Source organism: Actinia tenebrosa, unplaced genomic scaffold, assembly GCF_029948245.1.
Source record: "Actinia tenebrosa isolate PJP-AT-01 unplaced genomic scaffold, QUT_ActTen_1.0 PGA_scaffold11__36_contigs__length_13525064, whole genome shotgun sequence".
Taxonomy (NCBI): Eukaryota; Metazoa; Cnidaria; class Anthozoa; order Actiniaria; family Actiniidae; genus Actinia; species Actinia tenebrosa.
Genome location: NW_028292571.1, coordinates 4826955 through 4840428, shown reverse-complemented (window position 1 = coordinate 4840428; position 13474 = coordinate 4826955). Strand labels below are relative to the sequence as shown.

General features: G+C 36.6%; 1 protein-coding gene across 1 annotated transcript; it reads right to left on the bottom strand.

Moving 5' to 3' along the window:
* Nucleotides 1–2295: 2295 nt before the first annotated feature.
* Nucleotides 2296–13441, bottom strand: LOC116307814 (cyclin-dependent kinase-like 4). The gene is made up of 11 exons (XM_031718132.2): nt 13270–13441; nt 12829–13077; nt 11353–11474; nt 10609–10681; nt 9561–9651; nt 8886–9083; nt 8229–8311; nt 7253–7309; nt 6005–6163; nt 4922–5033; nt 2296–4515 (listed from the first exon to the last, which is right to left on the bottom strand). The coding sequence occupies exons 2-11, from the start codon at nt 12994–12996 to the stop codon at nt 4439–4441; spliced, it is 1140 nt and encodes a 379-aa protein (XP_031573992.1). The 5' UTR covers nt 12997–13077; nt 13270–13441; the 3' UTR covers nt 2296–4438.
* Between the last annotated feature and the right edge of the window lie 33 nt (nt 13442–13474).

Sequence of the window (13474 nt, the reverse complement as noted above, 5' to 3'; positions counted from 1 at the left end):
TTATTTCCAAATTGGACAGCATAAAGTCCTATTACCTATACTAATTATCGATAAAATTTTGAGAGAAATATATGAATACAATAGTAAGTTTTAAGAAGGTAAACTAAAGTATTCAGAAAAGGGAAAAAAAATTTTTTTGAGCCGATTAAAATTGCACACCATTACATGTAAATGTAAACATGAACCAACAAATGCACACATATTTTAAATTGTTGGAGCTATTTTTTTCTGTAAAGAATTTCGATATATATTTTCATAGGCCTTCAAAACTTTGTAACTGTTCGTTAACTCACCTTCGGTCGACATAAGAGAGCGTTTTTTGGTTATGGCCTAACCAGAAAACGTCAAAGTTGGCTAAAAATTCACCATTTAATTTACATAATACAACGGCAAATTTCTTCCAACAGTTCTTCAAAGTTCTTCTTTCATTAGCTTTTGGCAACTGATTTAGCTGAATGGAAAGTGTCTTAAATCCAGTAAGATGCATTGATTTTGTAGTTGTAGTCCTCCACAGACATCTGCATTTCTTCAATATGCTATTAAACTCTTCGTTTTTGCGAATGAATCCTTTATTCCTCGTACTGTACGCGAGAGCATATCTCTTCCAGCCATTGAACTCAAGCCACGCATAGAAAAGAGGATATTTCCTTGTAAACGACTAGATTCAAGCTTCACTAAAACTTCATTCAGTATTTTTACATAATAAGCATCTCTTGCCGCCCAAGATAATCCACATAGTAGTTTTTTTAAACTAGAATATTGCCAAATACCACATGTCAGTACGCTTGCTTCCAAAAGAGTACAACACATTGAAGTCACCAAATTTTTCAAAGCGCCCGCGGATATTTGGCCAGCGTCGACACAATTCCCAGCTGATTAGTAGCAGCCGACACTCGTAGCAGCCTGCGTACAGACCGAATTTATTGTCGTTACTTAGCAGCTGATGATAATAATCATATTAAAGACCTTTAGCACGACGTTAGAGAGTTTTTATATTTACGTACGTTCACGGCAAACGTGAAACGTCAGTTGAGCAGTGAAAAATTATCTTAAATTTCTGAATAGGAATCGCAAAAAAAAATCCGAGTATAGTAGAAAGACAAAAAAACATTTGTGTGTAGTGAGAAAGTTTGCAAAAGGTAAAGTAAAATACAGAAAAACGATGAAAACGTGCTCACGTTTGCAGGAAGAAAAAAAGTCTTAATCTTAAAGTTATTGCTCGTACCACGAACCTCAAACTGTAGTTCGACGTCAGGCGTTTTCCGTCAAACATTTAACATTTAGCAAGACGTCATAACGAAGTTGTTGCTGGGAGAGTCATCATATTGAATTTCATTTATGCAAGTGTTTCTCCGTGTTTGCGGGCCTGTTTCTGGGCATGATTCCTAGCGGTTAGAGTTTAGCGTTAAGTCTGATGCAGTCAGGCAGGGAGGTGCACGACCAACTCCGAGGAGGGATGAAAGAAAAACCCGAGGAAAAACGATCAAGTCAATTAATAGACTGAATGGTCCTTGCTCATGCACGCGGTAGCCATGTTGACTGAAACAATAGATTTTTCCAAGCGCAGCCTCGTATTCAAGTGCTTGAGAATAAATCTATGCTCCATAAACAAAGGTTTTATGGCTGCCGAGTAAGCATGGCCCTTATAGACCCCGTCCACACGTATAGGTTTTCATTCGTAAACGCCGCATACTTTTTTGCTGCGTTTAGCCCTTCCGTCCACACGTAAACGCTCACCGTAAACTGCGCATACTTTAAAGAAAACGCTCTTCAAAGTGGATACGTGTGGTCGGGTGAAAACGATTCGTAAACGATGACTGTTTACTGTTTCGTGTACAAAATTATGCGTTTACGAACGTATCCTTGTGGACGGGTCTTAGGCCCCGTCCACACGTATCCGCAAATTTTTGTATCCGCAAATTATTTTTTGGCGATACGAAAATGTTTGCGTCCACACGCAGCGTATTCGAATCGTTTTCACCGTCCACACGTGTCCGTTTTCGTAAAATTTGCGGATACGGACATAAAAATTTTCGGACACGTGTGGACGCAACCCGTATCCGCAAAAAAAAATTTGCGGATGCAAAAATTTCCGGATACGTGTGGACGGGGCCTTAAACTCTACTCAGATGTGATGCTGAGTCCATTACCGCTACACCACCCTTGATTCGTCTGGTTTTTGTTTCAACATAGAAGCTAAATTCAAACCTATATCCAAGAGTATTTGGCCGATGGTTTTAACCCGGCTTGCCGATATAAAACGTATTCCTCTTTCTTTGACTAGAATCCAATGGCTTTTGAGTTACTTTATAATAATTTATTTCTCATCTACGTATGCAGCCTTGTAGTGGTTGCCATGTACATGCACATATGAATACAAAGAATATAGTTAAGTGAATCGCGCCATTCTTTACAAGTTTACTTTACAAACATTGTAATTGCATAACGCGGTGTTTTGCGCAACCGGTTTTGGGATATCTGTGGGGTTAAATTTAGGGGCAACAGCGTCCCTAAATTTTACTCACATCCCTATGCACCACGCGCGAATAATTTCTCTCTAAAAGCCACTGAAACGACAGCCTTAAGAACACTCGCGCTTGACCTTCGTTTTGAACAAAATACCTCGAAAGAATGCTAACTTAGTTTTCCTTTCGCTTGGTCTTGAAAACAGATACACGCGGCAATTTTTTCGCGCGCTGTCAATTTTAAAAGTTTTAGGTTTTGTTTGTGTAAAAACGTTTTGTAGCAAAGAGTAGTCGAAGTATTTGAACTTTCTGCAACATTTTACTTGTTGTAGACAGTATAACCGCCAAGTCCTTTTTGCACTATTAATACAACAAATATCTTAAACTGCGTTCCCAGCGCGAGAAAAATTTGAGCGTGTCTACAAACGTACATGCTTCGTGAATCAAAAGTGTGGAAAGTTTACGGTACGAATGTACCGTATATTTGAGCATTTTGATTGGATGACCAGTGCTCTCTCGCACTTTGATTGGATCATAGGATGTCGTTAATTCAGTCACGTAACCGTGCAAAGTCGTTTCGCAGTCATACGAAATTTAAATCAATTACTGGACACCTTTGTGTATGTGCATGCTGTTGTACATCGTATTACTACAATAGAACATTTTTTAATAATTCGAGTACAGTATATACAAGTGCTACGCGACTTTCATAGTATAATCATTAGCATCAATAATTAATGCATATTTGAAATTTATCTTAAAGTAAAATGAAAATGGATCAGACTCATTTGGAGTTTAAAACGTGCACAATTGTGACACTCAAATGGATTGAGGATTCACGTTGTTTGATTGGTTGGTGTTCGTATTCTCGCTTTTTGATTGGTTCATAGTGAAGCCATTTTAGTGTCGCTTATGGAACCTTACGTTTCCCACTCACACGAATCTGCTACATCCATATATAGATACCATAAAATAGATATATACATACTATCAATGCGCAAAACATTTTCAAAGTGAAATCCAAGGTGATATAATTTTAGCAAATACGTGTATCAGTGAGTTTAAGTGAAACCTTCTTTTTTGATACTTGGGCCTAAATTCTTCCCATTCCAGACCACGTTTCATACTCTCGAGAATAAGATTCTTTGTTTGAGTAGAATCCATGTTTTGTATTTTCTCATGCCTAACCGTTAAACAAAGAAATAGTACTCTATAGAATGACATATGGTCTGAAATTGGCAAATATTAGGCCCAAGGTAAAAAGGCGTTTTTTTGATAAGTACTCCATCTTATTAGTATGTACCTGGTAATGGTAATCGATGTAAAACCAGAAAAGTTTTCGGTTTGTTATTTGCTATAAGTCGCTCTGGACTGTCTAGCTTGGGGTAATGCTTTCCCATTTCAGACCACGTGTCATTCTCTTGAGAAGATTCTCTGTTTGAGTTGTATCCATATTCATGTGTCTTCTCATATACAATCGTCAAACAATGAAATGATACTCTAGGGAATGACTAGTGTTCTGATATGGGATAACATTATTCCCAATCTAGAGGTCTATTGGAATGCAAGGCAAAGAGAACTTATGTCTTAATCATGCTAAATCCCCTACCAAGAGTAACTAAAATAATTCTATGAACAAATATTTTCAATTTTCAACAACAAAAAAATCGATTATACTTAAATCGTATTTTCAATTGGTAATCGATGGACTATTTTTCGTCTCATTGCCTAGCATTCTGTACCACTATTTTCTTGCTAGTTTTCTTCTTATACAATTTGTCAGCCACCACAGAAAAAAGTCTAACCAGGAAAAAAATTTGAAAACTCATTCAAAAAGAGTTTGTGAAATCAAATGGTAAATGGACGAAAAGGTTATTATTTTTTGAACAGTAATAGCATTCCTTGGTGGAAAGTTTCGCCACTAAAGAAGGAAATTTATGATCAGCTTTAGTTCGAGAGTGAATAATTCACCTTTAAATTCCATTGGGTTGAATGGATGGCAAGTGATCTAGTTTACTTTGTTTCATTTTGTCCTTTTCTTTGGATTTATCTGCAATCGAACAATCATAATATTAAATAGTGAAACACAAAATTAATGCAGTTTTAGGTAGTTCGTCTTTTTAAAAGAGAAGGGGGGGGGGGGGGGGATGGGTAAGCCCAGAAGATGTTTCAGGGTTTGATCTGTGAGTTAGCCATGCCCAGCGTTAGATCAGCCCAGAGGGTGTTTCAGGGTTTGATCTGTGAGTTAACCATGCCCTGAGTTAGATCCGCCCAGAGGTTGTTTCAGGGTTCGATCTGTGAGTTAGCCATGCCCTGACTTAGATCAGCCCAGAGGTTGTGTCAGGGTTCAATCCGTGAGTTAGTCAAGCCCTGACTTACGTGTAGATCAGCCCAGAGGTTGTCTTAGCATGCAATAATATTTGGAAATATGAACAACAATCACTGTAATACCACACCTTGTTTATCTGGGGCAGGAGAAAGACACTCATTCGGTGCTACAGCTAGCTGTGGCAAGTGTCTTGACATTTGTTGCTGATCGCTTTCAAATTGTGGAAGACGTGAACGAGTCTGTGCAATAAAAGAAAATTCTTTATGGCTATTTATACATATCATACAGAGGGTTTCACATTTGTTGATACAAAAGGCATATTGTTTGGATTCATGTCCTTTACCTAAGAAAATACTTTTCTCTCTTTGTTGGAAGCAGTAGGGAAGCAAAAGAACGTTTGTTTTTGGGGATCCCCAGGGGACAAGGGGAGACACTATTAGTCATGAGGATAAGCCAGGCACAGGGGGGATACACAGGGGATGTCTAGAGACACTAGTAGTGATGATGGTAGGCCAGGGACAAAGGACTGCCAAGGGATGTCTGAGGGGATCCCCAGGGAACATGGGGATAGGAGAGACACTGGTATTTTAAAGGATAAAAAGGGGACAAGGGGAAAGACAGGGGATGTCTTGGGGATCCCCAAGGGATGGTAGAGACAGTCCTTTTGGGACAGGGGACACCATAGGCCAACACCAGACATGTTTTCCAGGCTAGGGTGTTCTTGAAGTCAGTTCTTTTACTGGCTGACTGGTGTTTGAGTGTTTGACCAACATTTGGAGCAAATATTAAGGCTACGTTTACCCAGTAGCAGACAACCTTTAACCAGTCAAAAAATTGTCCTGTACCTAGCATTCATAGGAAAAATCTCTTTAGATTGTAGGATTAAGGTTTCACAAATTTGCAATGTCCCGTGTGATTGGTTAGGTTTAGGGGCGGGGTTGGGGAAAGGTCATTGTTTTAGGACGACCCTAATTGTATAACCAATATGTGTCATCTCTTTACATGACATGGAACCAGATAAATTTTTGAACAAAATCCCCTAAGCATACAACTTTTTGACCAGTTAAAAATTTGTCCAGTACCATGTAAATGCAGCCTAAGATGCAAAGACCTTTACAGTGTAGCAACGTTACAGCATAGCAAATCATAAGTGCTTTATTCTCATACTAGAAAATTCCTTCCTAGATGTAGATATTAAATGCACCCTTACCTTGTTCTTTTTGGTTTTTGGTATGGACTGTGTTTGTTGACTTTTTGCTATTATTGCATTTATTTCTGGAACAATTTGTTCTCGAAAACTGTCAAAATATGAATGTTCTAGCAGCTCAGCACAGGTTAGCCTATTGCTTGGCTCCAAAACTAGGCATCCCTAAAATCATGTTAAAATAAAAGGATTTAATGGCTAAACACTTTAAATGAATAAAGCATTAGGTATAAGCAAGACGACAGACATCATGGGTTAATAATAATGAATTATATAATGATATTACATGAAAAAATTTAAATGAAATGATTTATATAGCGCTGTTTCCTATTTCTACAGTATGTATACATCATCAAATGCACTTGAGATGGTTAGTATGAGGTGTAGGAACTATTAGGGTGGTCACTGCCAGGGTTTCTTTGCATCCTCAAATATGGTTCTTTTATTCCCCTCTGATATTGTATAGAGGCTTTGCACCATCACGTGATGAGGTGTAGGAACTATTAGGGTGGTTGCTGGCAGGGTTTCTTTGCATCCTCAAATATGGTTCTTCTATTCCCCTCCAATATTGTAATAGAGGCATTGCACCGTCACATGATGGCAGCCATGACAGGAGGCACAGCAACAGAGTCGTTCTCCCTTGGTTAACTGAATTCTTTCTCAGGACATGTAAATTAAATTAGTTGACCAGAATCAATTGTTCCTGCCTCCTGTCATGGCTGCCATCACGTGATGCTGCAAAGCCTCTATGGTAATGATAAAGTGTGGAGAGAGGGGACCACAATTTAAAAAGGTCATCCAAGCTACTTTTAACTCTAATCATTTGTAGATATTATTATACACAAAGACAGCACTTTGACCTCGCATACAGAAGTCCACAGCTCAACTGCACCAACTTGCTGGCAATTATACAGTCATGGGTGGATCCAAGGGGTATAGATTTAAGTTTTGAAATTAAGAATTAAGAGGAAGCCATATGCTGGCTTTTTAGGTAACAGCAAGCCACCCACTGAAATCATCCTCTAAACCCTGCCAGGACTCTCCGTCTAGTTCATGATCTTCTCCTATTATTTAAAAACTTAATGAAAACCTTTTCCCAGGAGGGTGGGGGAGGGGGCGAATGACCCACAAGTAAAACCAAACAGACAGTAATTCCCTTGGACATGATCATGTGAATTAACTCCTGAAGATGTTTAAAAATTAAAATCATAATAGATATTACGATACTGTAAACAAGGAATAAATTACAAATACCTTTAAAAAACTTAGGGCTTGAGGTGAAATGCTAGGATACTTGGTTTCTAAAGGTTCCTGTAGAATAACAAAAAAAGTTCATTACTGCAATGTTCTTGTAATTACACAGATTTCAACATTAATTTTAAGGACTCAAGCTGCAGTTCTTTTTTTCTGCAAGAAACATTAAACAATAGACCTCTTTAGTTTGGGGTGTAATTTTTTTCCCATTTCAGACCATGTGTCATTCTCTTGAGAACAATTAAGATACTTTGTTTGAGTTGTATTCCATATTCATGTGTCTGTCTCATGCATAACAGTTAAACAAAAAAATGATACTCTAGGAAATGACACATGGTCTTGAGAATAAGATTCTTTGTTTGAGTTGTATCCATATTCATGTGTCTTCTCATAGACAACCATTATAAACAAAGAAATTATACTCTAGGCTATAACACATGGTCTTGAGAATGCAAGATTAGAACTTTGTTTGAGTTGTATCCATATTCACGTGTCTTCTAATTGTACAATCATTAAACAAAGAAGTCATACTCTGGAAAATGACACATGGTCTTAAATGTGAAAACATTACACCAAGCTAAAGACATGTCAAATTTAAGTTTCTATATTTCAACCATATCCATGCATGATTATAATCATATGCAAAATAAAATTTTAAATTTTGTTCAAGTGATCCCAGTTAGTGGGTCCACACTGTGACAATTTAATTATATTATTAACACAACTAGAGTATTATATTTGAGATAAATATGGATGTACACAGTATAGTAGTAATAAATTATGCATTCAGTTTGTGTAATGAAATAAAGAGAATAAAAGAAAAATAACAAATGCCCTTGGCAGGAATTGAACCCACGTCTTCGGTATTCTAGTCCGATGTAAAAAAATGGATGTACACTGTTTTAAATTTGAATGAAAAATTCAGCCAGACTTGGTATTAACATCAGAAATTTTGTAGTAAGTTCTTAGGCCTTACCCTTGTGGTTGGCTTTGGTATTTGTAACCCTTTGAAGAATTGATTTGCACTAAAAACTTGCATGTGTCTTGGGATAAGGTCACCTAAATGATGGGAGGGAAAAATACATATTTTTCTATTTACAATCCATGAAATAGCAAAAAGAAGCACTACAAAAAGTGATGGGTGCAAGGAAATAAAGGGTGGTGTAGTGGTACTGAAAAAAAAAGGGTTTATGACATTTCCACAGAGTGGCTCTTCCAATTGGAATTTAGAAGTTGATTTTCGTGGAAGAGAAAAACAGGAGAACCTGGAGAAAATTCCTCGAATTACAGGAGAGAACCAATAAGCAACTGTATTTGCATACAGCACTGAGTCCAGAAATTGAACCTGAGTAGCCTTGGTGAGAGGGTATAGCACTCTTACTGCTATATATGTTACATATAGAAGTGATTCCCATAAAATGAGAAAGTAGAGTGTTCCGTTTTACCCTCAAATCAAGAGACAAACATAGAAAAACTCTCAATTATATGATGCCAAGTTCAGGAAATAAACAATTTCCGATAATATAACGTACATACAGTACAGTAGGTACTACATGTACTGCTACACCAGCCTCAATGATTCCTACAGTAACAAGCATGCAGAATGGTAAAGGTAAACATGGATGCAACATACCTAAAGTTTTCTTTATAAGGTAAAGCTGATCAACATCAGATCTTCCAGGCCACAGAGGCTGACCACTTAACAGCTCGGCAAAAACACATCCAATGGCCCATACATCTACTGGAAAACCATACTGGGTATCTCCAACAAGCAGTTCAGGTGCGCGATACCACCGAGTGGCAACATAGTCAGTGTATTCATCACCAGGAGCTGAAAAACAAAATACAGAATAGAAAAATAAGTTTTAGAGAAAATACAGCAATCAACAATGAAAAACAAAACTAAAAATCTATTTTTACAATACTCCAGTTTCGACTTCTCTTTTGCTCAGCCTTAGCCTCAGTTGTGTGATAAAATATTCGGCCATTAAAACGAAACTTGTGGAATTTTAAACAACTTGAAATATTAACTATAAAATGGGCCTTTAAAAAAAAGAACACATTTGCAAACCATTATAGGACTGAGCAAAGGCAAACTCAAAATGGGAGTATTATCCACGTGTGTTATTAATGACCAGACCATAAAGGCAAGTTTGCAACACTACAAATATATCCACTTCATTGCCCACGAAATAGCCAAGTAAAACAGTTTCCTACCCCTCCCCCCCACACACACACCCCCCATGAGAAATAACTATATGTCTTTACGAAGTCATGTATTATGATCAAGCTGCTGAGTATAACTTACAAAGAATTCTTGCAAATCCAAAATCACATAGTTTGATTATTCCTTGTCTTGTGATCAGGATATTCTCTGGTTTGACATCTCTATGGATACACTGTCATCAACAAAAATAAGCATCGTTAGTGAAATGAATCTGATTATATTATAACTTAAGCAATATGTACTAAACCATAAATAATTATGAAATTTGAAATACTGTAAAGCTTTGGAAATTCATGGTTCTTACTCCCGTTAGTTACCATCGCTATCTCCCAAAACTGCTCAAAAATAATAACAATAACAAGAATGATGATCTCCAAGATATTCTTAAGTCTTAAGTCCTTAAGTTTAAATTATTAACATTAAATCTGTTTTTAATTCTTAGTCAGAATTTTAAACTCAGAAAATTGATCAAACTTTGCTTCAATAATTGGAGCAAAATAAATATAGACAAATAAAGTTTACTCTACTGTGAAAATAAAATAAAATTGCCTCATAATCCTTGTAGTACTCTTTAAAACAGATACTGTACTGAATGTCCGTTGTTAGACTTGCCCCAAGTCGAACTCTCTTGCCTCCTGTACATGAGAGTCAGTAGTTCATTGCATGAATTTATACGCAGAGGGTGGCAGAATTGTTGAAATTCTAATTTGTGTTGTTTGTGTTAATTCCACTTTAAAAACTGCTGCAACAGTGATTGATTCATTATTTTCCAAGTTGGAATCATGAATCAGATAGAGTGATTTTATTTAACTGTAAAATAGTGTGTATTTAGTCTATCATATTCATTTGCTTTTATTTGACTAAACAGAGCACTTCCTGGACTTGCTCGTTTGCAATTAACTAATGAATATAAATAGAAACAATGCCAACCTCTTAACATACAGTGTATGATATTCTCAGTTTATAAATAAAATGATGTCAAAATGAACATCACTGTATTCTTGTGATCAGTTTTTAATTCTGAGATAATTCCAGCTTGAGCACTGGGATAGCAATGGTAACAGAGGAGAGTCAGAACCATAAAGTCAACTACATTAATTTTGCCATTTTTGTTGCAAGAAGTACTTACATTATTTTGATGACAAAAATGGACAGCTTGCAAAGTTTGCCAAATAATTCTTTTGACCATTGTCTCCTGAACACTAAGGAAAAAAATGTTCATCAGATGTAAATCATGACTTTAATTACACCTGCTGAAGACAATAGTGATATATAAAAAAAATCCAAAAGGATCCTTTTTGAATTAGCCAAATATTGCTGTATTCCTCAATTGCAGACTCGTTCATACAGGGTTAAACTGGAATCAGTGTCTAAATATTCACAAATCCCATCAATAAAGTAAAGAATGGACAACTTCAATGATAAAAACACTTTAAAGTTCAAGGGACCGTCATTAGAACACGTTAATATTCAAAATAATTCTATACGCAATCAAGGCTAACCCTGTATGACAGAGTATTAACCTTTAGATTGAACTTTAAATCATACTGCACTGCTTTTTAGCCAACCAGAGAGGTATTAAAAAATTGAAGAAAGAATGAGATTAAAGGCACCATTACATGGAGCAATTTTCCCTGCAACACGGTGTTGCGACATGAGTTGCATGGAGCATTGCAACGTGTAAAGTACAGTGCAATTTGAAAAATGTTGCAAGACAAGTTGCAGCAATCGTTGTGAAAAGTAGATTTCATGACTACTTTTCACATCAACTGCATCTCCATTGCACCATGTACTGTAGACACTCTTGCAACGCTTTTGCAAGACAAGTAGCAGAGAAAATTACTGCGTGTAATTGCGCCTTAAGCCAACTCACCCCTTAGGATGTGCATCCAATTCATTGAGTACAGTATGATCACAATATTCAAACACCAAGTGTAGTTTTCGTTTTCTTCTAAAGACTTCTAGTAGATTTACAAGATTACTGTTTTTAAGTTGCTGAAAGAAAATGAAAAAAAAGTTAAGAAAATAACTATAACATTTACTTGATTAGGCATTGCCCTCGACTGATATAAGTGCTGCCAATGATTAAGGACGTTCATGGGTATTGTTCATGTGCATCCTTTCTATGCATGAATTCAGTGAGTGAGCTCATCGTGATGACGTCATTCCAATGTTTTGATAAGCAAAACCTGGGTTGGCCGGTTAATTTCAGACCAAATTGCACTTCACTCAGTTCAGTTACCATCATTAATATGGTTTATTGCCTCCATTCTCTGTACAGTACAGGCCAGGAGTTTTTCAGGGTCGCTACTCGCAGGAGATGGACGGGCTCCACGCGTGGACTCCGTTTGTTAGGGTGTGCTTAATTTATGCAGTACCTGGCATCAAGTACATTTAGATCTATGTTTGATTGGAGCATACTCAAAATAAATGCTATTATGGACAAAAAAAACTTTCCAAACACGGGTTCAAATCCCGTTCGAGACTCGGAATTTTTAAAATAAATTTCTAAACTTGAATATGCAGGAAAACCTTTCACTACATCAGGAAATTCATTTCAGTAAAAATGGATTGAAGTGAAATCATACTTCTATAAGTTAAGTGTTTTTTGGAATTTTTTGGGGAAATATACGTTAGTAATTAATATCTTTGAAAATAATTATGTGGTGAGAGCAAAATCTTTTGTCGTGTCGCAATGTTTTATTAACATTGATCAAGCAAAAATATTTGAAAAAAACACCAACATTTTTTTTATTAAAAAGAAAATATTTGCTTTGATTGCATACCAAGGTATCTCAAAAACAAATTTCACTGCGATCGAAGAGTTTGAAACGTTTATTTTTGACGAAAAGTGGTTATCAGTTAATATTGGAAAGTACATGTATCTTTTTGAGAGTTAAAATTTTGACTCGATGTTGGTAACGGGTCAAAACAATGACATAGCAACGGATCTGAACTCTGGAATATTCGATGAACTACGAAATAACGAAGAAAATACCTCAAAAATAAAGTACAAGAGAACCTAAAATACCGTTCTTTTGGTCTCCAAAAAGCAAAGATTTAAATTATAAGGAGAAATAATTATCAATCTTCTTGATTACACGATAAATTGAGAGAATACAAAGCACACAATTGAAGAACACGCTGAACAACAAACTCTCTAAAAAATTGTGTCCCTAAATAAGGCCGAACAAGTAAAACACTTCTCTTTAGAAGCTCAAAAGCTAAGGGAAAAAAGGACTAAGAGATAAAGTATAAAATTCTATAAACTAAGACTCGAGTTGAAAGTGTATTAAAAACAAATAAAGAAAACAGCTAGAGAAAAGTGACAATTTTCGAAGCTCTTTACCTTCAACATCCGCACTTCTCGCATGGCTATCTTCTTTATCAATGGATCTTCTTCAGATTCAACAAATTTCTTGATTGCTACAATTTGTCCTGTCTCCCTGTTTCTGCATTTGAAGACCACTCCATAAGATCCTTCGCCAATTTTACCAAGTTTCTCGTATTTCTCCATATTTTTTTAAGCTTAGCCTATTTATTTTCTTCGCTTGAATGTGTTATCAGTAACCAAAACCCTTGGTATCATGGCTTTCTCCTGAAAATAAGACACAACCAGCTCTGTCAATTAATGTTCTTGTCATTTCGAGGGACTTACTGTCAAAAAGTAAACATATAAAGGAGTGTAGACTGAACGAAAAGACGAAAATCTAACAACAACAACTTATCCTCGAGTCTCATCGTAAAACAACACCAATAACCCAGTCAAACGTGTCGAACACTAACAAACCTTGAGTATCCAGGCGTTTCTTTACCCTCATGCCTCAACCACGTTTCAGTTGCTGTACTTTTTCGTCTAAAATATTTATAAAATGGCGATAAAATCTGAAACAAGTCGTTTTTCGATCAAATCATTCCGCACCGTTCGCCTCTCTAGCTCCGCTCAGCGCGTGACGTTTCTCTTCCTTCACCCGCGGGACCACTCCATATTTGGA